The sequence below is a fragment of the Cephus cinctus genome, unplaced genomic scaffold (assembly GCF_000341935.2).
Source record: "Cephus cinctus unplaced genomic scaffold, Ccin1 Ccin1_scaffold0153, whole genome shotgun sequence".
Taxonomy (NCBI): domain Eukaryota; kingdom Metazoa; phylum Arthropoda; class Insecta; order Hymenoptera; family Cephidae; genus Cephus; species Cephus cinctus.
In genome coordinates this window covers 158,102-183,572 of record NW_014332881.1, presented here as the reverse complement: position 1 = coordinate 183,572, position 25,471 = coordinate 158,102, and the positions used below count along the sequence as shown (strand labels likewise).

The 25,471-nt window shown below is 43.2% G+C and overlaps 2 protein-coding genes across 8 annotated transcripts; both read left to right on the top strand.

Moving 5' to 3' along the window:
* Nucleotides 1-37: 37 nt before the first annotated feature.
* Nucleotides 38-25,389, top strand: LOC107263321 (serine/threonine-protein kinase N). 7 transcript variants are annotated; one of them, XM_015730384.2, is made up of 17 exons: nucleotides 38-355; nucleotides 4,623-4,751; nucleotides 5,366-5,567; nucleotides 11,172-11,275; nucleotides 11,785-11,995; nucleotides 13,003-13,157; nucleotides 17,219-17,621; nucleotides 17,703-17,790; nucleotides 17,880-18,235; nucleotides 18,325-18,563; nucleotides 19,456-19,623; nucleotides 20,771-21,088; nucleotides 21,221-21,372; nucleotides 21,459-21,678; nucleotides 21,755-21,862; nucleotides 21,944-22,084; nucleotides 22,181-25,389. In XM_015730384.2, exons 1-17 carry the CDS (start codon nucleotides 332-334, stop codon nucleotides 22,322-22,324), a joined length of 3,162 nt encoding a protein of 1,053 aa, XP_015585870.1. In that variant the 5' UTR covers nucleotides 38-331; the 3' UTR covers nucleotides 22,325-25,389. The 7 variants fall into 7 exon arrangements, with proteins under 7 accessions (XP_015585870.1, XP_015585867.1, XP_015585868.1 ...); XM_015730381.2 differs by lacking the exon at nucleotides 38-355 and adding an exon at nucleotides 1,412-1,560 and having other exon boundaries at nucleotides 11,785-11,986; XM_015730382.2 differs by lacking the exon at nucleotides 38-355 and adding an exon at nucleotides 1,412-1,560 and having other exon boundaries at nucleotides 18,364-18,563.
* Nucleotides 13,164-17,103, top strand: LOC107263326. The gene is made up of 2 exons (XM_015730402.2): nucleotides 13,164-15,236; nucleotides 15,345-17,103. The coding sequence occupies exons 1-2, from the start codon at nucleotides 14,343-14,345 to the stop codon at nucleotides 16,710-16,712; spliced, it is 2,262 nt and encodes a 753-aa protein (XP_015585888.1). The 5' UTR covers nucleotides 13,164-14,342; the 3' UTR covers nucleotides 16,713-17,103.
* Nucleotides 25,390-25,471: the final 82 nt, after the last annotated feature.

The window sequence follows — 25,471 nt, the reverse complement described above, 5'->3', positions numbered from 1 at the left end:
AGGATGACGTACGCAAGTCGAGTTATCCCTATTGGCTCTGTACTGCCCGTCAGTCTCCAGTCCGGTGCGGTGGAATGCGGTTGCGTCCGCATTTTCTTAGCGAGTCGCGCGTCTTTCATTCATTCATCTAGTGTTTCGGCAATAGCGTTCCTTGCTCGTCGGGTATATCCCTCGTATGATCTACATACAAGTTAGACGGCCTAACTGGTAACCGCGAGTAATGTGCAGGCCCAGGGCCACGGTGATTCGGAGTACGTTGCCCGTGTGAACAATGGACTTTGCTGTTTCGTGCACAAAGGACGGGTAGAAAGTGAGTGAGTATAGTGGCAAGATGGCGGACTCGAGCTATTATCAGGTGAGTCGCAGGTCCTGAGTTCTCTTTCTATCTGGTGCGTTGTCCGGCTGCTTACCCGGAAATTCGCCAAAAAAGATCATCACTCTGTGAATTGGTCATTTACAAAATTTCATAATCTATTACGTATTAGCGATAAATGCTTCGTACTCATGACCGTTCCTATACGCCCCCAAACATTAGCCTTGACGGACCAACTTAAAAATGATAGAGGGGAAGATTTATACTGTTTCTACCCTAAGTGCCGTCCTGATGATTTCTGTTTTTTTTTTTGGATTTACTTTTTTAAATCTCTGTCGTATTTTTACCTATTACGTGCTAGTGCTTACCCGGTCTCTTGTCTTTCTGTAGAAATCTCATTGTGCCTGTGGCTTACCACGTTCGATTCTAATGATATATTTGACAAACTTTCACGTCTAACTTCAATTCATTTTCGTAAAGATTGCCACATTTTTGTACGCTTCAACAGCGTAATGGGCTATTGTGCCCGAGTAACTTGTTGACGGTAAGCTTGCGCGTTACGAAAGCGTGCGCGACCTACTCGTTGCATGTATGATTATTAGTATCGTTTACCAAAGAAAGTTTGTTGTCATTAAAAATTAGCATCTTTCATTCAAACTATATATCTGTCAACCCTCCTGTCTATTCTGTGACATCGTACAAGAGAACAGCATTAAATATCTCAAGTCATTAAGGTTATAACTTAAAAATTATATGCAAACTATAGCTTCTCTTTAATAAAACTCAGCCAAGCTGGCCCTTTTAATTAAGTCGCTATAGTCTAACCTATTTTCTTCGTGTACTTGTACCCGTTTGTTTACCATTATATCCAAAACCAATCTCAAGACTATTTTGCGTCATTCTACCAAGGTTTATTATTTTTATTCTTGAGGAATTCATGATTCCTCAGTATACATCGGGAAAGTCTTAAAATTAAAGTGTACGTCATCTTTCATCCAGAATACATAAAATAATCGGCTTCCTGTTCGTAGCTGGCATTACGTATAGTCCTGTGGCAAAGTATCGATAAAAATATCATAGACACTGTCTGTCCTAGTTCGTGGTGGCTGGTTTACTTGTAAGCAATGCGAGTTTCTGTTCATTTAGTGCGTGTCTTGAACTGGTCTCTGGCGATTCGCATGAAGAATAAGAAGAAGAAAATAAAAATAAAAGAAGAATACAGTACAGGACACAGGAGGGAATGTGAAGTACGTACAGTTTCCAAGCATTCGAGACTGTTTGCGCTGCTTTCGAGATACGGCGACATAAATAAACGAGCCGTACGGGCGCCGCGTACGGAACAAGACAGTCTCGTAGCCCATCTGCCTTAGCGCGCTTAGGTTATGTTTCAAAACGATCCTCATTAGCCAGTTTATCAGTAGGTACTATTATCGATCTAGAATACACTCTTCAAAAAAATACGACATTCGCATCTAATGCTGTTTTATCATTTAAACAGACTCTGCCGATGACGTCTCATACTTAAATGTATCCGACGACCAGTCTACAACGTTCTATCCTTCACCAGATCTTTCATCCAGCTTTCCCGACCTCGCACACTGACTCCATGTCCGCCCATAAAGATCCATTCACTAGTTCGACGTTTGTCTTGGCCAGGAACAATTACCATATTACTGGGACGATATATTGACCTCCGTGGACTACATACGTGGTACAGATATATTACAGAATACGTGAAAATAGACGATGCGTCAGTATCACGTTGAAGGAGACGCGCATCATCCGGGGTTTTCGTGCTTTAAATCGCTCCACCCACGAACCATCGGCTTTCCGTCGGTGAGAAAATTCTCTTGGAGTTATCTCTAGGCTGCTGATGTCTTTAGCTCCTTTTTTTGCTTCTTTATTCAGGGCGTGACTGTGGCATTGACCCTTGACTGTGACTTGGGATTATTCTCACTTGCAATCTTGAGTCACGTGGAATGCAGATCGTTCAACGTGGCTATCGGTGCCTTTTGGGATATTTCCAGAGGAATAAGAATTCATGACTAACTCCAATTGAGTAATGACTATATCAATTTTTGTTCTCTCTCGCATCATCTACACCCCCTATTTACACGGCGCAATCGCTTTTGCCCCAGTTCCCACAGTTGCCGCAATTGCATTCGCAGAACTGCAATGCAGGTGTTCGTCTTGACAAGGAATTCCGGACAGGGTGGTAGGATCGACAGGCCAATGAAGGCGAACTTCAAACTTTCCTTGATAACGCTTTCCCCATTGTTCGAATACCTGGACGTCTCCCTGTAATTCTAGGTCGATCTACGGTTTGTTAACTTCGTAGAATCGACGTCTGGCGTCTCGTACTGAGGGTGCCTACAAGACGATTACCAATGAACGATCTCCCAGCTTTATCTTTGAGTCACGTTGCGTTATGTCAGAATAGCGATAACACCAGGAACGTATACATCAAATTCGAAATCCCTGCGAATTAAAAAATAATAATTTCGACTTTGTCAATCCTAGCGTCTGCTTCCTCTGTTCACTCTTGTATCACAAGACGGTTCAACGAGTGTACAATCCCCGTACCTGGGTAGACAGTGTATCTATAGCATCAAGAATATTAACACCAGGAGTTAGCAATTCTTCGACGACCAATCAACAGACACTTACCAGTCAGACTAATAATCGTGATAGAATTTTACTAGCTCGGCTAATGCGCAAGAACGAAATCGGCGCGATAACACGCCAGTCGGATTCTTATTTGATGTCGAAGCCAGCGACAAACGGGAAGCCAAAGTACGCTGATATCGACGGTCAATAGCAGTACGGTGCTTCCTGTGGAATGGAGAGGAACGTTGCGCTGCGTGACGTTGAAATATATTTTCAAAAAAATTATCTCTATTCTCGCGTGAAACTTGCACCTGCCGAAATTATCAGACGGTATCTTCGAGGACACGCGTATCTATAACATCTGGTGAACTATCGAAATATCCCGCGAATCTCCAGTCTGTCGAATTCTGGTAAATTGAATTTAATTCGGGATGCCGAAGTCTCATGGTCTGTGGACGTGCATTACACCGTGTATGGTAGGTTGGCTTAGTGTGTAATAACGATAAGCGTACAGCGTGCCACGCGCGCGCTAGGATCAGCTGTGCAACAATAGGCGTCTAATGAATTTTCATTAACCCGTGGTTAATCGAAACGCGGTTCGACGCGTTATTTTATCGAGAAAATTATTCGGGTCGAGTGGACTGTAAATAAGATCGACGATATTAGGAGGCATGTTATCTGATAAATGTCACAGTTTCTCGTATACAGGTTACACGTGAATCATCTGTTCGCGTCGGCTGAACAGGAAGTGCATGGGATGGACGGACACCGTTGTTACGGATCGGTTCAGGATGCGTGTTTGGGATCGTTGCCTTTACTCAGCGCGATTCGGATCGGGTCGTATGAGATACACGGGTTGACTTAACCTACGCGCCACATGGCAGCGATTAGTAAATACTATATTGTTAGATATATAGGATTAATACGTGTTTAATACTTTATCCCCCAAAAAACATATAGGGTTAATACGTGTTTAATACTTTATACGGTACCTTGAGAATTAACGGGGCTCACGCGCAATGGATTTATACAGAGCCATTCATCTCGGAGGTATCGATCGGTTATTTTAATATTTTTATACTCTTAATTGTTTGCAAACGAGTTTTATTCAATCGCGAAAACGCCTTTGAAAATTGACTGATGCACCTTACGAGAGACAATTATGTGCGGGAAATTACTTATGGATCCCGTCACACTTCTTGGATCGCGCGGCGTCACTGATTTCTGACAGGAGCATACTTAATCGATAGCTACAGTTATACAGAATTACGAAATGGACAATCAATGAATTTCCGGTATCGTCGTACGGTATACCGAATTTCATGTGTTATACGTAATAAGTCGACATCCGGATACTCCGAGCCGGACGACTTCCGGTCTACTCGAATCAGTTTCCCAATTTCATTCGACGTCGAGCTTATGCTCGTTTCCGCTAATTATCGTGACGGAATACCTGGTGGGAATTTCTTGCACTAGATTGCTGTGCGGATAGAGTGACTCAAAAGTGATATCCTCGTCGGGTGAAGAATAGTTAGGAATTTTTAAAGATTTCTTTTTCTTTTACTCCACGAGGATCCTACACGGGATGAATAAAAGATGATCGTTAGATTAATCAAAGATGAAAATTCCATGTGTCATGATTACTTTTTCCCCGTGAATCGCTGTCACGCGGTCTGATCGTAACGATTTCATTTTGTTTCAGGGTGATTACATCAGGCATCCCGTTCTTTACGAATTGTCCAATAAATATGGAGTGGCCGGTAGCGACCAGGTGCCCTTGCCGGCTCGTCTCGACGAGCTCCGGGAACATATACGTCGCGAGATACGCAAGGTACGTCTTCATACACTTTGCCACATGAATTTTCACCCGGATAAACCGAAGTCGTCATCTTTCTTTTACCTGAAGCTTTTCTAGTATGTTTTTCCCTTTTTTTCTTCCTGTACCATCAATGTCCTCGAAATTCGTAAATTAGCCGCGACAAATCGCGGTGGCCATCCAGGATGTACCTTCGCGTAGGAAATTGGATACTAGAAAATACCGATTTCATCTAAAAACGTGAGGGATTTACATCGGAGACTCTCAGTGAATTAAAATTTAGATATACTCCACTCCTTTGCGCAGATCCCTCGCTACCACTGAGGTCTGCACAGTGTATCCTGGAGATTTGTTTATACCCTACCCGTACATAGAATCTCCATATCCTGATTCCTGACCTGTCCCTCCTAAGAGGATCTAGCGCGAGGGCCTGGTCCAAATATTTCTCTTACCGTACCCACCCGGAAAAACCGGAGGTGTACCTTGTGCTTTGGACGCATCTTCGAGTTTGCTCACGATGCCCGGATCTGTTGGGATTTAACACGAGACTCAGTGCCGTTTTAGAATTGTAAGATTTTAATGTTAAATGGATTGCTCGTTTGTTAAGTGACGAATGTCTCCTGTCCCAGGAACTGAAGATCAAGGCGGGTGCGGAGAAGCTGCGCGAAGTAGCCACGGACCGGAAGGCACTCTCAAACGTGGCGATGATCGTCAAGAAGGCAAACAGCAAGTTGAACGAATTGCAGGCTGAGCTTCAGCAGCTGGAGAGTCAGATAATCCTGACCCAGGGTCAACCCGCCTCCCCGCAACAGAATCATTCGAATGGACAAGGTAAGTACATGGTCGTCGTTGCAATAATACTTTACTGACCGTATAGAGCTAGACCGCTGACAGACACACTTGGCCCGTTACCAGTTTGGTGCAATTAACCCGTGATTGCGTTAATCCAGGCTCATTGCTATATGGATGATTCGCGGGGACCCAAGCTCAGTCCAGGAGGAGCGGCGGGCTCGCTCGCCGCCACCGTTTGAATTGACGGTAATAAATGGGCACTGGCTATTTATACCGACCCATCTCGCTATCCATTCCAGTTAAGTCAGTTATCTTGCACCAGGCACAGAGCAGCCCGGCAGCAGCCCCTCTTCTCATTCAGTTGCCGGAGCGTCGGCAGATTCCATTGAGATTCCCAAGCAGCCCCATGCTACTGGTCTTGTCTCTTGCGCCACGACTGACTCGACTCTGTTGTGTCTTTTGGTTCCGACTGCCTTGCTACGGCTGAGTACCGTCTTACGGTTGTTTTCGTTTAACCTGAGCCATCGATAGAAAGGAAAAAAAAAGAAGCGTTTTCTCTTTCTACAGAGCCACTTTAACGCGAGCCGAGAAATAGTCACTGAAATTTTTATTTTTAGTACCAAAAGTTGTGATACCGGTGACTTCCTGGTTGATCGATACTCACGGTACATCGATTCAGTGCGAATTAATATGGCGAGAACAAAAAGAAACGGGTACCCCCGTAATGCCGTCTGAATAATATCAACCGAAGTACCGTTGCACGTCATAGCCCTGGGGGGTTTCCCGGGCAGTCGTCTCTCGTATCGGGATCGCGTTTCAGTCGAACCGATTCAAACCCACGCTCGCATTCCTATTCGGCTAACCTCCAGGGGCTCGGAGACTTTCTTGCGTCGTCAGGACCCGGTCACGTCTTTACGATCAATCCGGAGAGCGGGACAGTTTCTATGATCGCGTAAATGGTCAGGTAGACTCCCGGAACCGCTTCCGGTCTGGAATGAAGTACAGTCCACGTAGAAAATGGAATGCGCTACTTATGTATACGTATCTTATTTGGCGTCTCTGTCTTTCACGTGGGCTATGCCAAACGATCGAGATGGCTGATATATATGCTCCTTGCTTCAGCTGACTGACTGGCCGTGCCCCTCCGGATGTACGTAATGCCGGTCATGCATTTAATAACGCCAAACGGGCTTCCGGGCGAATACTTGCATCGAATCAGATTTACTGTAAAATCGCTCATTGCCGTATCAAGCCTCTATACGTATGGCCTTCGATAACGATTAGACTGAGTAACGTCAGGAAGTGACACTTGGTATCCAGGAATTGATGATCTACGCATGGGAACGTACCTTATCAATTTTCATGAAACAATAACACGCGGTTAATTACAGTCTTCCGATGAGCCATACGATTTTCGTGTTCCGGTTGTGATATCGCGACGAATTCCATCGATAAGCACGATAAGTACGTTAGTCTGTACACGTATAATACGCGTAGGCACGTGTAATCTCACGTTGACGTTATAGAGGGGAAAAAACGTCTGACGTGCCTACTTCGGTACTCCGTTGCCGTATGCCGTTGCGTCAGTCATGCTAATAAATACTCCGCGGTACACGACCATTTAACAGATATGGATATTCATCGATGCATTCGACTCGACGAGTCAAAGCAAGTCCGCGTAATTCATACAGCAGAGTCTCCGCACGGTATCCTGGCTATTCTACCGTAGGTATACACTGTGGAATCTTATATTTATTTCTGTAGGTTACCGAGGCGGGTACGCACGATCCTCGATAACACTAAACTCAGTAAGTGGGTTTGATCCTCGAGAGTCCATAAGAATAATTGCTCAAAGCGCCTCGACCACGAGAGGCCAATCGATAGACGAAACGGCCTTCGTCAGGATAAATTTACCGAATTTTCACGCGCAGCGCAAATAACCACGTCGTCTACAACGTCTTGCTCCTCGTCGTCGTCGTCGTCGTCATGCAGATTGCTTCAGACGAGAGAGAGAGAGAGAGAGAGAGAGTGAGAAAACGTACGAGAAGGAGAACGATGAAGTCGCTGGTCGGGCTAATTTCAAATTAGCCAGTCTGACTCCGACGTCGTTACAATTATTGCGTACCGGAATGCGACGGTTACACGTTGGCTATAAATAAGTAATTGTACGTTTCGTTACTCCACCGAGAGTGCATGGCTGACGTAAGTCTTCGGTTGTATGATGAGTCCGTGAATATATGCATTGCCGTGCTACGGGATGCAACGCTGAATGTTGAATATTCGAATGCATGCTGTTCGCTTGCACTTATAGTCAGGGCAATTATTTTAATCAGTACTGTAATGAGGATGCTGATGGAACATCCTATACAGAGTACAGTCTGCGTATACTGTATCTTACACCTTGTTACGATTATACAGTGTACGTTTAGGCGTGGGATATTCAATGTTGGTCCTCTTGGATATTTTTCGGATCTGTCAAAATCGTACTGTGTGATGTCCTAGGTCAGACGAGGTGAACGGTACTTTAAATGCAGATGTACGAGGAAATCACGCATGTAAAACTTCATCGGCGTTTGCCTAACGAGGGAAAATCGTTAAATTGGAACGAGCTCGTGAAAACGGAGCTTTTACGTTCATCACGAAATTATTCACGGCTTACGAGGTAACATCAACACTGGCGCCGGTTACGAGTCCATTACTCCGTGCGAACAGCTTACGACAAGCGTTTATTGAAAATCAACAAGGTCCATGATAGTTGGCCGACTGCCCCGCTATTGTAAGTAGGGTTATGTGTTCCTTGTGTGTCGAGACAGATCTCCTTCAAGGAAGCGCCATTACGAAAGAAAATCGAAGACGTTGATCATGAGGGCTCGTTTTGGGTCAGTTAAATGATTTATCGCCGAAATTAATGCTATTATGTATAAAAAAAAAAATGTGGTACTAGTACGATACGTAGTTGATATCGTTACAATTTTTTGTTAAATGAGCAGAAAATTTGTTAGTCCATTAAAGTCAGTCTAAAATAAGCCTACGATTATGATGTGTGTCTTTTTTAGATTTCCTTTTGTAGCGGTGCCAGGTTGGAGGTTCGAAACAGCGTCGTTTAGAAGATACTATCCGTCTGTTTAAAGATGGCGTACCGGGGTGTGTGCGCAGAGTTTGTCATCTAACATCACTCTGTTTTACTGATCATTAATCTTTGTTCAAAGGGTAACACTTGTCGAACGAACCGTACGTCTTTTTCAGGCACGCGTCCTGTGTCTTCTCGCGCGACTACACGGTTTGTCAGAACTTTTTGTCTTAGTACCTCGGTTCGCCGCTAGGCGGCAGTGCCCGAGGGATGGACTTCTTCCCGCACTTTCGTAGGACGCACCGTAACCTAGAATTAAGACGTTAGAGCAAAGCGTGGATCTAGTCTTTACAGTGCGAAAAAATAAATATTGTAAAAGAGACGAAACGTCTTTTTAATTTTTCTCTGTCGGGAGTTTAGCACGTGCCGTTAATAAGAGCATTGAATGGAGGAGCGTGCGCTGCTTAAACGGAGGGAGGATTCTTTGTCAACCCTAACGACGGTATGACACTGTACGCATAATAGGGCACGTGTGCACCTCGCTTAATGACGTAGATACCTACTTGAACGTTTCTGTCTCTTTCTCTCTCTCTCCCTCTCTCTCTCTCTATTCTCCATATTGTTCGGTCCGTTTACATTGTTCCTGGGAATCGAGTCGTGAATGAGCAGCAGCCTATTTAGAACTGGTGGAGCAGCTACTGACACTCTTATCTCTCACTTCGAACCTCTCCTTATTGGGACATGTCAGCCGGTATGCATCGGGTTCTCTCCAGTCCGTTCAGCCTCGCCTTTGCTATATACTTACACTACCTGGATACTGGATTTACAAGGTAACCGACGGCGCTCGGCAATCTCGCTTAACCGCGATTACAGGGAAGGCTTGAAGTAAATCCGGGAATTGATGAATTTTTTGGAAATATTTATTCACACCGGGATTTACTGCGAAACGTGAATTTTATAGAAGGCACACTTTTATCGGATTTATGTAAGAGATTATGAAAATGGCGTTACTGGTGTGATCTCTTGTGGTTGGTTCCGCGTGGGGCTTCTTCGAAGAAATTTTGAATTAAGCCTTCAACGAGAAACTTCGCCATTGGTACCGGGTATTCAATACGTACAGGCGTTAATTCGTTCGACCAATATAGAACGTGGCCCGGCAAACAGAGCGTTGTCAACGTCTCCTCGTCTATTGCGCGAATCGTAGTCGCTATGGAGGTAAGGTTTGTTGACCGTCTGGGCCAAGGACCGTAGACTCTAGCGTGAGCACCTCGTCCCTCGACTGGATCCTGAACTTGGCAACTTTTATTTGTCTTATTTTATTTTTCTTTACTTTCTCTCTCTCTCTCTCTCTCTCTCTCTCTCTCTCTCTCTCTCACTCACTCCCTCACTCACTCCCTCACTCACTCACTCACTCCCTCACTCACTCCCTCACTCACTCACTCACTCCCTCACTCACTCCCTCACTCACTCACTCACTCCCTCACTCACTCCCTCACTCACTCACTCACTCCCTCACTCACTCCCTCACTCACTCACTCTCTCTCTCTCTCTCTCTCTCACTCACTCACTCACTCACTCACTCACTCAGCGATTCCCTCTCCACCTTATCTTGGCACTTCCATAAATCCATTTCACGGACGTTAACCGGCTATTCGCCGTCATCAGATTTATTTCTTAGGCGATGGATATTTGTTGTATCGCGTGCGCCGTGTCGAGAAATCACGTTACACGTGCGTCGTACCTATTCACTCTGATACGTCTAATGTAATCTTAACGAGTGCCCACGAAATTCACCGTTTCGTTTTCGTCGCTCTCGTCTCTGAGCCGTCGTCGCGTTCCTCGGAACGAAGAAGTCGCTAATCGACGATAATACGGTAATACGTATTTTCTGTCTTGTTAAGCGATTTAATGAAATCGATTCGGCCCCCGCACTAGCTGCTCTGCGATTACGAGTCTCAGGACTCGTTCGATGAATTATTAGAAAGGCGCTCGCGCCTCATACACCTGCGAACTCGTTTGCTCCTGAGTCGCGTAAACGGTTCATCGATCTCGACGTGTAAATAAAAAAGAGATGTAGGAATTTTTTCGTTAGAGGCGAATAAATGGTCGTCGACGAGCTCGTCGCAGGAAATTCCACTCGGGGATTCTGACTGGTCGAATTCTTGAATTTCTATTTTTCTTATTGTCGACAAATTTCAACATTCCTATCGTACGGACAAGAGAAATATGATGGAAACAGTTAGAACGTTACGGAGGGAATCCACGATGCAATTGTCTCGACTGCGAAAGCCAGTGGGAGAGTTGCAGCAGGTATAACGGCACGCAGTAAAACAAAGAACTGGTGATTTTCCACGGTTGCGCCACCTTCGAAAGACCGCGTGGGAGTTGTCATGCTACGGGCTTTTTGACCGGGTCACGGGAACCTCTGGTGGGGCGCGCCTTTACGTTTTCCTAACTGACTGAACGACCCGAGTCTTTCGTAGAAAATATAATGAATACCAAAACTCGCGTGACTTGTATACCTTTGGATTATTTCTTTATTGTATTCTTTCATTATTTTTTTTTTTCTTCAGACACGCCACTGTCACCGATGGGTTCCTTGTCTCCCAGCCAGGACGGTCTCTTCACGGACCTTCGATTACTTTCCCTGGAGAAGCAACTGAACATCGAACTGAAGGTGAACCGACTAACCATACCCATCCGTTGTACCATGATTGACTTAATTTCGCTATGATCAGTCGATGTTAGAGGAAGTATACAGAGTATACTTATATTCTATTCTGCTACGTCAAAACATAATATCCCTGACTCTAACCGGCTTAGCCGAGGGTCCTCTGCGCAATAGCGAATACTTACAATTTCGAGCCATGGCCAACGGCACGAGTCACTCCGTGCCAGTCGAGACCGGGAATGGCTAAGTCAATCTGGAGGAAGGTTAGATTCTCAATATTTGAGAACGAATCTTCTAAACTAGTAACTCCGTGGTTACAGGCTTTTTGTCTTCAAGGAGCAATCTGATATTTACGTCGTGGCGATGACCTAATCGTGCCTTATAACAAAATTACTTGCCGTCGCTCAATCGTACCCGGAGAATCCATCGTTTCTCGGATTACGTCATCTCTCGCATAGTTGCTAGAGCACCCGATTCAATCGTCATTCGCGTCTCACGTCCTTTCCTTATTGCAGGTCAAGCAAGGAGCTGAGAACATGATACAGAGCTTGACCAGCGGTCACAGGGACAAGAAACTCCTTCAGGAGGCGCAGCAGATGCTCGATGATTCCCGCGCTAAAATTGAATTTCTGCGCATGCGCATAAGGAAAGTGCGCCAGGCACGCCAGCAGCAACATGCGAGAGGCGACGGACCTCCGCCCAATGGCGAAACCACTGGTAACAAAGGTATATTTGCTAATTGACAAACACCTGGTGAATTCAAACAGCATCCACTTGTAGTAAGCTCCTTTCACGACCTGACAATTCTCTATCCACACGCGGTGCATGAAACGAGGGACGATGCCTATCACGAGATCCGGATGTAGGTGTAGATGTATCATCTGGATATAATGTACTCGGCCAGTTGGCAAAAGTGCCATCATCTAAGGAACACGTACCGCAAGATCTTTATAAATAGAGATAACCCTAGAGCTGACATTTATACTATGGCATAGACTAGGAGCACACTTGGCCACTGTCAAAAGTTCTCTCAATCAACTCCAGGAACAGGCGCGAGTACACCTCCAAGGTTCGCGGAGCAGTGATCGCTTGAAATGTTAAAGCTGAAAAATCGTCTTCTCTCACTCGGACGGACCTGTAATTTCTCTCAGCTGCTCACGCACCGACGTACGTTGCCCAACTACGCCCATCTTGTCAATCATCACTGTTTCCTCACAAACAATGTCTAACGCTCACTTCGTCTTCGTTGTGTCACCTTCCTTTGGAAAACACGTTCATCTGGATGTCATGTCTTCTCCTAGGACAAATAGTTATAACTATTGGTACTGATATCGGTGGAAATGGTGAAACCTTGGTTATCAGAGTATCGTGTTATTTTAATCCACACGTGCAGTATCTTTACGTCGCAATAGAATGACCTTGTGGATGCGCACGTAATCTGCAACTACAAGTTACTTTCGTAATTTCGTATATAAACGTTATTGCGCAGTTATAGAATCTCGTGCCAGTCGTGTCCAGGGCTTTTGTACTTCACTTGGAACCTGGAAACTAGTTGCCTGGCTGCAGCGTTGATGCTGCTGGTCGACAGGTTCCAGGATCGTGTATGACTCTATAATAAATCAGCACGTCCTGCAAGAGGTCGTAGGAGCGATCGCGTGCTCGAGAGTTATTGAGCTCTAAATGTAAATGCCGTGGCACGATCAGGTCTTTATGATTCATGATCCTTATTGCAGATAAGTACGAGCCCAGCCTGGAACTCGCACTGGAGGAGAGAGTCGAGGAACTGCGACATAGACTGCGAATCGAAGCGGCCGTCGTGGAAGGAGCCAAGAATGTCATTCGTTTACTCCAGAGTGCCAAAGTTGCCGATAAGAAGGCCCTGACGGAGGTACGTGAGCATTCCTAAGCTTAGGATAGTTGACGTTTACGATTGTAGAACCGGAAACGTCAGCTCAACCGTCATGCTACGCTGAAATGGCTTTCGGTATACCAGGAGGACTCACTCGGTATAGAAATAGCGCGAATGATCGCCGCTTTCATTGTTGCTCTAGCCGACCGACCAAGGACTGAAGTCTGTAATCGTTTACAATATAAGTCTGTAGATAAAAAAGTTTGTATTTCACATTGAGCTACTACCAAGTCCGTCTTCCTAACCGATGAGACTCCTGGGCGAACGGAGTATCTGCCCGGGATGAAAGCTGTTGGGAGACTTTCAGTAGCGTGAACACGATCACGAAGGGGACCTCAGGGGCGGAATATGCGCGTCTCTTAAAATAGCACCGCACCGTCCCCGCTCCCCGGTGACGCCTTTTCGGGTCGCGTTAGTTCCCTCCGAGAAATCTAACGGAGGCTACTTCACTCGATCTGGTCGCTGCAACGTCATGTAACGAAGTGTCGACATGCGCGATAACGACGGGAGCGGAGACTCGTTCAAGAGGCTCTTTAATACCCGAGAGTGCACTTTCACGGAGACGATTTAGGGGTCGTACTAAATCGGGAAAAAGTGTCGCGTGTGCTGCTCCAGCGATCCGATCAAGATACGGGAAGTACATTAAAAAAAGAAAAGAAAAAAAAAACTGAGAGGGCGTCGGGACGCCGAAAAGAATTTAAGTATTATAAATAATTATTGTGGTGTTGAGATTTTTTTTTTACATGAAACTTTGTCACGCATCCTTTGTCTTCGATCGAACGGAACTTATTACGCCGGATATAACTAAATAAAAGTGCTGTTGGTGACCGAATATTCTTGGACTGACTGTACATTGCTCCAAATTTATCGCGCTAATTATATACTACATCTCGGCTGTTGTCGGTTTGTTGCCCCACACGACCGAGGTGGTACTTACCTCATTTGGAACGTCCTAGAGCAACGTGTGACAAGCAATCAGCATTCGGCAAGGAGCTGATAGCTCGTTGTATCCTTACCATTGAATTACTTGGTACGTTGATCTCTTGCTATATAATACTAATCTTTCGGCGTATCAACACATGAATGAATACCTCGTGCCATTTATAACGAGCTGGAAGCATGGTGCCGCGCGAGGAGTATCGGTAGCCTGGCGATCGTCGCGGGATGTACGGGCGCCCGGACAATTCTGGAACTACACCACCCTGGCTGGTTCGTGCCGAGGTGACCATTCGTCACGGGACGCCGGTCACGTCGCCATCCAGCAATGTGACAGAAGGTAGCGCCTCGACGGTCACGGATCCCAATGGCGTCCGGATGGTTTATCGTTGGACTCCTGGACAACAGGTTCCTCAAGCTAGCTCCTCGTCGACGTCCTCGACTTCCAGTGGATTTGGCTTTCAAAGAGGAAACATTCTGTTCACTTCGACACCGCCTGCCAGAACTCTATCCACCAGGTCGTTCACCATACCACGCACTGGGGTAGCCAGCAACATCGAGTCACCAGGATTCAGAGCCAACGTGTCCGACTCCGGGTACAACAGTGAACAATTTTCGCCGCAGTCTTCCACCACTTTTCCGTCTCGACGACCCTCGCAACAGTACAATAGAAGATGCCGGAGCACGTGCAGCATCGTCCTCTCAACCGTCGGTGCTCAAAATAACCCAAAACCTTACGTGCCTGCTAATACGAGTCAGAGTTTCCGCCAACAGCCGGATTTTCGAGGTGGCAAAGTATCCTGCAGTGATCCCTGGTGCTACCACGCCGCTCATCAGCATGTCTCGGCGAGATGTCAATTCAGCACTGTGCCCGAGGGTTGCGAGGATTGCGCCGAGGGTATCGCGTCAGGCTCAAATGCTTTCACTACGCACTTCTGTACCAGGGTACCTGAAAAGATGGCGAACAAGGCGACGGTCGTTAGTAGGGACGCTGCCTCACAGACTACGGATATCGAATCCCAAGGGTCCCAGTCATCTCTTCCTAGAACTAGCAAAGTGTACAGTGCCAGAAGAAAAACTCCTCCTGGTTCTCTGGCAGCGGACGAGCAGAAAAAGATACAGGTAAGCAGGGTCCAACTGGAAGCGTGAGCTTTTCAGTAGGCCTACGACTGTTACACTTCTGTTTTATAAAGCTAATGGCACTTCTTCAATTCTCCTCTTCTATTCCAGCAAATCAATCAGTTGTCCTGCCCTCCTTCTGCAACCAGGAGTTCCGCTTCATCCGCGGAACTGGACAAGTCCGACTCCTCTGAGAAGGACGACAACTCCAAACGGAAATCACGTACTGTACATATAGATGTATACTGCACTGGATCCGATGATGATTTAGACGAGAGCAGTGACTCGGACTCGTCCAGTAATGAGGAAGATAAGGCAGCCTTACCGGTTTTCGAGTGCGACGATGTCAGAGTGATACACACACGTGCCAAGAGCAACGTGCTACCAAGAGGCCTTCAGGACGACAAAGCCTTCCTGAAGCGCAGTGCCGAGAGGCGCTGTGAGAGTTTCAAGAATGCTCCTATGAGGATGCCCTCGCTTGCTAGCTCCAAGGGATACGAGAGCGACGATGTCCTCAGCTCGTTGTATCCATCGCAGTTCAGTTCTTACAGCGCTCTTCGTGATTTAGATTCTAACGCGTGGTCGGCAGCTTCGTCCAGCGTTGGTATACCTTTCGAGGGATACGATTCTACTGCTGCCACTTCCTGCAAGGACACCTTCTCCGATATCGAGTCTCTTATTAACAGCAGAACCAGTCTGACGCCCTGCGACAGTTTCGAGTACGCAAACTCCTCGGATCGTGAGAGAATCGACAAGATGGAGAATCTCTGGGCACAGAAGGACGGGATGAGTAAGACCTGGAAGTCGCCGCATATAGAACGCAGACATTTGCTTCAGAATAAGAAGATGAAGGAGTATCTTGAGAAACATCAGATCGGCTGGTCATCCGGGGAGAGTGCAGCTGAGTCGGACGACAGTGCCGAAGTCGGTTGGAGCTTCGTGTCCAGCGACGAGAACACACGTGTTGTTAAACGCGACTCGACTATTCGTCGTACCAGTAAGGATAAGATAGCAGAAACCGAAAGTGCTAATCTACCTTCGGACGCCGTCAAACAGTCTTCTGAAGTTACTTCAAAGGAACAGGTGGATTGTGTCAGTCAAAGTGACAGCAGTGCGCATCCGTTTGTTCTTCGTGATCAGATCGGACCCTTTGGCTCGAGAAATTCAACTCCTCCGCCTTCGAAGGTTGAGTCGAGAGTGACGTCACCGTTCACTACGCCCCAGGGCGAGAAAACTGAACACATTATTAAAGCTTCTATATTTGGCATGGTCGTTACTGCCTTCCGGAAGCCGGGACATCATATAGGGCCCTCGAAGAATCCATCCTGTTCCTGCGAACATTGTAGAAGGTTCTTCGACGAGGAAGGTCCTCGAGGTCGTTCGCGCTCTCTTAGCGAACTCGAGCGACGACCGGGCTTCTGGTACAGGAGAGGGAGGGACATAATATCCCCAGCTACCACAACGAGCCTGAATAATTAATGCTGGCACATATCATTTTATTTCTCAGTTTAATCGCATCAATTGCTTTAGAGAAGACACTTCTCTGTAGAGATTCCTGTTATCGTGGAATCACATGGAATTCCATTTCTCTCTTATTTTTCTTCTCTCTGCTGCACGTACAAGAAAATAATTGTATCACGATGTTTGCTGTGCTACTCAACGACAGAGCTACGTTCACACAAATTCAGATAATATTCCAAAGGCGTATACAGTTATTTATATTACTATAGTTACTGTCAATTAATCGTTGCTAAGAAACGCTGTTGAACATTCTGCTGTGTATACGAGCGCATTTATACAAGTTAACAATAACGAATTGTACTGTTGATTATTTTACTGTTAATAAATAATAATTATGTTGATTATACTAGCGATGCTATCAAGAAGAATTTTTTAATCTCTATTTTTCTTTTATCGTGCAATTTTGTAATTATGATTGATTATTAAATCTTTCAAGGTTCTCATGTGTCGTAACGTTATCGTAGGCTCAAGCAAGTCTCGCGGAGTCCAGTCGAAAGTTGGACTTACTCAGACTATCCCTGGAACTTCGAAGACAGGAGCTGCCACCAGATAGCTCCACTGCGGCTCAGCTTAAACGAGAATTGGCAAGTGTTCAGGCAGCCAGTCCTGTTCCTGTAACTTATACATCACTGCAACCATTTCGTGGACCCCTCGAAGGCAGAGCAACTGTTCCGGCATCCGTTTCGAGATGCGCCGCGGTCACTGGACAACTGGAGGTAAGATTGATGGGATGCCAAGATCTTGCGGAAGAGGTACCTGGACGCACGAGAAGAGAACATCCAGCCAGTCCGGATTTACGGAGTTTTGTCAAGGGAGTCACTGGCCGTAGCTCCAGCAAGTCTTACAGCGTCAAGGATGAAACGAGCAGTAAGTTCATTTCCAGTCCTATGGTTCTTTGTGACTCGTTGGAATTTATGTTTATGACTTGTCTAATTTTAATGTTTGCAGACGACATTATGGCGGTTATTAAACTGGATAATCAGACGGTGGCACAAACTAGTTGGCGACCATGCTCCCAGCAGGCTTGGGATCAAAGGTACTCATTCTATTCAGTCTGGTTGCACTGCGTTATGGTGTTAATAGCTTAAGTGGTAATTAATGTCATTTCTATTAAATGGATTTCAGGTTCTCTTTCGAATTGGACAAGTCGAGAGAACTGGAAATAGGCATTTATTGGAAGGACTGGAGATCGCTCTGCGCTGTTAAGTTTTTACGTCTGGAGGAGTTCATTGACGACGTCCGACATGGAATGGCCTTGCAACTGGAACCGCAGGGGTTGCTGTTTGCTGAAATAAAATTCCTCAATCCCATGATTTCAAGGAAACCGAAGCTGCAGCGTCAGCGTAAGATTTTCAAACAGCAAGTTAAGAACTTCCCGCGAGCCAACCAAATGAACATCAATGTCGCCACCTGGGGCAGGCTTCTCAAACGTTCTGCACCCTCGTTACATAATACAAGAAATTCCGAAAGTCCACCATCAGGTAAGAAACACATTTCGTTACCTCTATCACTTGTCAAACAATCGTGTTACTTAGAAAGTATTATTAGCTTTACTTATATTTATACTCAGGACCTCAACCGCTTCAACTTGTTTTCGATACGACGATAGAGGATAAGCCAGAAACACCTGGTGAATCGCCGGATCCTGAAAAGGGAGGATTGGGCGGTGCTCGTCCATTGGGAATGCTAACTACCACCGGAAGTCCTGTACTTCCACATCCTCCTGATCATCCTCCTCCGCCACCGCCATCCCTCACGAAGAAACCCTCTATGCCAGCACCTTCAACAGCACCAAAATTGGATCAAGAGGTAAGTACGCCGTTTTGCTTACTTCTGATAATATATAATCAAACGTCACTTTGCAGCGACCTGCCACTATACGTAGAATCCCTAATACCATTACAAAGATGGCGCGAAACTGAACCAAAAAAAAAAATAAATAAAAAAAAAGCACAACGCGCGATGAGTGAAAGTAATACTTATGCAACGTGTACTGAAAATTCATTAACATTTACTACATAACGTATTAATTCGTATGGTCCATTGCATCGGAAAGGTGCTGTAACATTAATATTCTTCGTCCTTAGAAATTTTAACACACTATGGGACTATTTTGGTTGAGGGTTTAAAATCTTCCAAGAGAAAACAATTGGATCAAGTAATGTAGCTCAATCAGGAATAAAAAATAGGAATTTTTTATCATCTCGACGATATATATATTAGTTGAACGGTTTTCCTTTACCTTGGCACATTGTTCTTCTCATAAATAATGTTTCTCAGAGTATTACCACGCGCTAGGATTAAATGTTATCCCGCGCTACGTGAGCGTCATGTAAATATCTTTTGAAAGTACGTGAAATCGCTATGTTACATATATATTTTCTTTTCACTCAAGCACAGCATCTACGTGAATACTTAAAGTGCACAAGCTTTTCTTTCCCACCCACAAGAAACTGTAATAATTTGGACAAACATGTTATTTTTCTTTCTTTCATCAGAGCACCGCATCCTTTTTTTTTGTCACAAATTCAGATACACTTTGCCAGTTCGAAATAAAAAATCATACACTCTACTAGTCTCTCGGGTAATCGTGTCACTCGAATTTCCGAGAGACATTCCTGCTGGCCTTCAAAGCATTGAAGTCGCCAAAAAAACAAAAGTGACAAAGTAGACTTTGACCGCTAAGCAGGTAGTAATGTAGTTGCAGAGTGCATTAAGGGAGTTTGATTTCCTGCACAACGAGGAGAAGGTGGGGTCCCAGGGTGCAATTTTGAGGCCCCTCGTCACGGAGCCCCGCCCTGTGCTGATCGCACCACCCTCTCCGCGCACACCCTCGCCCCAACCTGTCGTCGAGTTTCCCGAGGATGAGGTACAAACCTCCAGTTCACACAGCATGGCTTTGTCTGCCTTATTTTATTTTATTTTTTTTTATTGTACATATTTAATTATACGTGGCGAGCACGAAGTCATTTTGTACCAATTTTCCATGGACAATTTTTCAATATTAACGGTAAACGAGGAAGGGAACGTATGAACCATCCTTTGTAAGAAATATCAGTCAAAAGTATACTTTGAAGAAAGGTTATAGCAGTGCCAGAAATCATAATGTAGATGGAAGACGTACTCGCAAATATCGGTTGTCGTTAGATTGTTGTAGGATTGCGAAATTATTTATTATGGAGAGTATTGCGATTAGAAATTAATTGACGCCATTCTCCATAATTTGTCTTGCTTTATTGATACCTTGGAAAAAGGGAACAGAATGAACGAAAATGAAAAAAGATACAGAAGTCTTCTTGGTCCAAGGGAATGCCAACTGTGTTTTACCTATTTCTGCATGTATCCCTTATCTTGCTTCCAATCCTTGCCTCTGTTGCTATCTGTGTTATTTTTGTCGTGTGCACTGCACTTGAATACCCGTTCATAATGTTTTGTATCATTAAACAAATTTGTATATCACGTACCACGTGGGATGATCGGTATAGATCACGTAGCAAGATATGTACATTAGATAATTTGTATTTATTCGATATCAAAGCATTCTGAGAACAAAAGAAAAAAAATCTATTTTCATCTTTTTTATTTTTATTTTTTTTTTTTGTTATAACAGTACATTGGTTACAAGGAACCCGGATATCAAGCGGTAATGACTCGTTGGAATTAAAGTACCGGTGGTTCAACTGGTTTAACGAATAAAAAGTATTAAGAAAATACATAATGACAGAATACATGACTGTACGCGTAATACCAAGAGCTACGCATTGGGCATTGCATATTTATTATACATAGTTGAGGATACACCATGAGAAATCGTGATTAACAATTAATTGTGCTGGGAACTTCGGAGGCTGTCGCTAAAAAAAAATAAATAAAAGAATAAACAACATATTAACAAATTGCCATTAACCCTTTTGTACTACATTGTTATTTAAGTTGTAATCTGGTATCGAATGTTCAATGGATTCTCAGTCGCGTTTACGCTCTTCGATGGTATACCAACTTCATGACAATTTCAGGTGGTGTACGAATTGCCAGCTAGGCCTCATCAATACAGAGACAGTGCCTACGAGTCAAGAAGACACTCTCAGCTGACTGGAATGACCCTGGAGAACTTCAGACTGCTCTCCGTACTTGGCCGGGGTCATTTTGGCAAAGTCATACTGTCCCAGTACAGAAACACCGGCGAGTACTTTGCCATCAAGGCACTGAAGAAGGGAGACATCATAGCGAGGGACGAGGTCGAGTCTTTGCTGTCTGAGAAGAGGATATTCGAAGTCGCCAACGCCACTCGTCATCCCTTCCTGGTCAATTTGTTTGCCTGCTTTCAAACTGAGGTGATTACATAAAGCAGATTTGATATGCACTCAAGATGTCTTTATGGTCGTTCGATTATTACACGTGAAACTTCGTGCCTTGCATTATTGTGCTGATTTGTGTTTAATTTACGGACTATACTTTTTTTTTAGGCGCATGTTTGTTTTGTCATGGAATATGCTGCTGGCGGTGACCTTATGATGCACATACACGCGGATGTATTCGGCGAGCCGCGCGCTGTCTTCTACTCGGCTTGCGTTGTGCTGGGTTTACAATATTTGCACGAAAGTCGTATTATCTACAGGTATTGATTGTTTAGATAACGGGGAGGGGATCGATGCTCGTTGACGTACTGAAGAGTCCAAAATACATGCTCTTTATTTTTACCAGGGACTTGAAGCTGGATAATCTTTTACTTGATACCGAAGGCTACGTCAAGATAGCTGACTTTGGATTGTGCAAGGAAGGTATGGGCTATGGAGATAGAACGGGAACGTTCTGTGGTACTCCGGAGTTCCTTGCACCGGAAGTTCTCACTGAGACTTCCTATACGCGTGCAGTAGATTGGTGGGGACTCGGAGTACTGGTATTCGAGATGCTTGTTGGAGAGGTATGACTGTTACATTGTATATGTTTGGATATTGCCGGGTTTAAATATTTAATTATAAATTTACTTCTTCTTACAGTCTCCATTCCCTGGTGATGACGAAGAAGAAGTCTTTGATTCCATTGTTAACGATGAAGTTCGCTATCCACGATACCTTTCATTGGAAGCCATAGCGATTATGAGAAGAGTAGGACTTACTTGCTATCTATAGTTTACTTGAACACAATGTTTGTGACTGTTTACTCAATCGTCCTTCGTCCTTTTGCAGTTACTTAGAAAGAATCCGGACAGAAGATTAGGTAGCAGCGAGAGAGACGCCGAGGATGTTAAAAAACAAGCATTCTTCAGACATATCGCTTGGGACGATTTACTATTGAGACGCGTCAAGCCGCCATTTGTACCGGTGATCGTGAGTTTCACTTTGTTTTTAACTAATTTTATACCTGTCAGATAGTATCACGGAGATTGCTTGTAATGCTTGACGGTGAAATTTATTTATTCACAGCATTCGGTAGAGGATGTCAGCAACTTTGACGAAGAATTCACATCGGAAAAACCTCATTTGACGCCTCCCAAAGATCCTCGACCACTCAATGAACTTGAACAGAGTCTGTTTAGAGACTTTACATATATGGCCGATTGGTGCTAGCCACGAAGATGAAACTGATCTGTCTATGCCCGGTTCAGTTTAGTGTTCATTTTGACTTAAGGAGTCATTCATTTTCGCAGATTGTTCTTTCGCACTGGATTTTGTTTCGCTTTCGTATAGCTAATTCCAACGCAGTTGTCCACGGGAACTCGTTTATTGTCGAAAAGATGCGCGTAATCATTTTTACATGATCATCGATTGTTTCTATATTTATTGATTTTCTTTTATTGCCGTGAACTTTGCGGCATTTCAAAAAGATACGTTTTCAAAGTATCATATATTTCGTACGGTAATCTGAAATATCGTCGAATCACCCAAAAAGCATGTTTTATGGGTAATATTAAAGTTTAAGAAATTTACGTGATTCTATCACTCTGCGGGATTTTCATTACTTGAAAATTGTTTGTTAATTATTTGCGGTCTTTTCCCTAATCGTTGTTTACTAGTGGAATTGAAGGTCGCTCACGAGAGAACGAAAAGATGGCAGGATAGAAAATGGAATGAGAAAACGTAGTTCCGTTTAACGCGCATAATTTATTTACATCTTGCATTTTATTTCCTTTTAATTTTGCGTCGTCGCTCTAATATCTCTTAACTTTGTTGCATTGCGACTATTAGTTATTTTGTAAAGGAAAGGATGCCTCTATTCACGAATTATCGAGGAATCATGAATTTTTACATTTTATAGGAAAAAGGCATTGAAACCATCGTTTTGATACTAACCAGAACAATTTTCTAACCAGGGTCATTTGTCAGTTTAAAAAAGAACTCATGTTGACATCTGATGTCATTAAAATCTATCGTAATTCAAAATATTTCGTGACAACTTTGTGTCTTTAATGAGAATCATTTGAAGTGTTTTTGATTGTACGTCGTCATTACGATGTCTAGGATAATGAGACTTTTAATTGAGACACGTGAAATTCACAGCATGTCAAGCGAATCAAAAGGGAAAGATAACTTATAGCTGTATTTGCTCATATTCATGTGATAACCGACGGAAACCGGAAACGGAGGTTTACAGCGTTTACAGTGTCTCTGTTTTGCATAAAAACATAGTTAACATTTAATGCTTCAATTATATTAATGACAAGCAATATTGCATATTAGGTATCCAATTTTTCATTGATAATAATAGTTTCTATACATTTTACAGATTATCTGGAAATTTACGTTTCGATAGTCCCCTCATATATATACTGTCCAAATTTTGATTCCACTTTCGGTTACACATAATTTCTTAGTTCTTCTTGCTATGTTGTATATTATTGATTGAACTACTTCCTAATCATAGCTCTGATCTCGCGAATGGTAAGTAACGATGAGACTAAGTCCTCATTTTTGTTTTACCATCATTTTTGCTCTATGGCTAATTGAAAATCTCCATTATAATCACATCACATAATTAAGTAATTGCTATGGAAAATGGAATCAGAACTGGATATGGCATTTTTTTATTTAGAAGAATGCGTTTGGGTAGTGATCGACAGCAATCAACTGTATTTGGCAAATCCAATTGTTTTGATGCGAAGAAACAATTTGGATCTTTCGAGTGAGAGAAATAACTGAACTGTTTGTGATAGTTTCGAGTACACCTCGAGTTCTCGTTGCCTTATTGCACTAATAAATTAATACAGTGGTGGAAAAAAATACAAAGTGTACTGTTTGGTATCTATTTTCTAATGAGATTTTATAATATCACAAATTAATACAGTCTTCGGAATCAGTAGGTGCTGGACGTTAAATAAACAATCTTGACGTGCCTATTTTCAAGTAAACAAATGTTTAAAAAAAACTCTAATGATTCTTGTTCTTGAATTTTTCTTTTTTTAAGGTCTCAATTTTATTGTTTTAAAGAAGAACGAAAGACAATGAATGCACAGTGTGAATGTAATTTAAGGAAATGATGAAGAAATGAGGTGAAAAATGTGAGGAATCAAAATTATATCAGTGCCATTGGCTGAAGGAAGGTTTGATACATTATTATTCCAATGATGATTGATTGCTACTGTATTATTAAAATTGATTGTATAGACGAATAGTTGATGGATAATCATTCTATAAGAATTTAACGAACAGTCGCGCTGCGTTCAAAGGCGCCGAATCGAATTCTTTACTGACCTAAATATACTTTATTTAAAAATCAATAGTCTGGACAAGAATCGATCCGTTTACTTTCATGTCTTTCAACTGCCAAGACGTAAGATATTTGATGATGCACGTGACATGTGGAACGGCTTGATTAGCGAAATAACATTCGGTTAGAATGAATACGTATTTGTTATTGTCAATTTTTGTATGACTCAAAATTCTTGCTCACGAGGTGAAAGTTATTTTTTCTCTTATCCCAGGATGATTGTAAAACAAAAGAATATCATGATGTCAAATTATAATACTGTTTATATAATTCTTTAAGGATAACCACTGTAATGTTCATTTTATTGTCATTGTCACTTCATCATTCTTATCTGTTATGAAATTTGGAGCGTAACGTTACGCCCTGACGATATGGAAGGCAATGATAACAATTTTTGGATTTATAATACAATTTGTAAGGTGTATATAATACTTGAAATATCGAATGAAACAGTTAATTGTGTAGATAGTTATATGATTATTAGTTCTTCAAAGTAGATACCTTTATTAGTTTAAAAATTTCGTTACTCAACTTTTATATATACCTATGATTATATATCGCAAACTAAGTTTAAACGTAGAATGTGTCTGGTATTTCATGCATTCATCCATGTTTATCATTATTCTTACAAGGAAACTGTACGTGCCTCATACTCTTATAGTATATATATATATATACACACACACACACACACACACACACACACACACACACACACACACATACTAAGCAACTAATAACCACGATGCCTACGTGATGATTTTTAAGTATTAATTTATTTGATACGTGTAATTGCAGTGGCAGCTTATTACAAGAATTATTCTAAATAATTAAACATTTCTTAGTGATAATAACATCCAAATTTATGATCTTATATACTAAAGGAAAATTATTTCAAACAATAAATATTTTAAAAATTGACAATGCACTCGTTGTCCTGAACAATCACTAACAAATTTTGCCCAATTAAACGGTATGCTATGTAATTACGTAAGATGCCGAATATAAAA

Bases quoted from the DNA above. Each gene is read 5' to 3' on its own strand.
- LOC107263321 (XM_015730380.2), top strand. From the start codon at position 1,438: ATGCGAGTTTCTGTTCATTTAGTGCGTGTCTTGAACTGGTCTCTGGCG. The intron at 4,752-5,365 runs GTACGTCTTCAT...CTCCTGTCCCAG, and splicing joins TACGTCGCGAGATACGCAAG to GAACTGAAGATCAAGGCGGG. The intron at 19,624-20,770 runs GTACAAACCTCC...TGACAATTTCAG, and splicing joins TCGAGTTTCCCGAGGATGAG to GTGGTGTACGAATTGCCAGC.
- LOC107263326 (XM_015730402.2), top strand. From the start codon at position 14,343: ATGTACGGGCGCCCGGACAATTCTGGAACTACACCACCCTGGCTGGTT. The intron at 15,237-15,344 runs GTAAGCAGGGTC...CTTCTATTCCAG, and splicing joins ACGAGCAGAAAAAGATACAG to CAAATCAATCAGTTGTCCTG.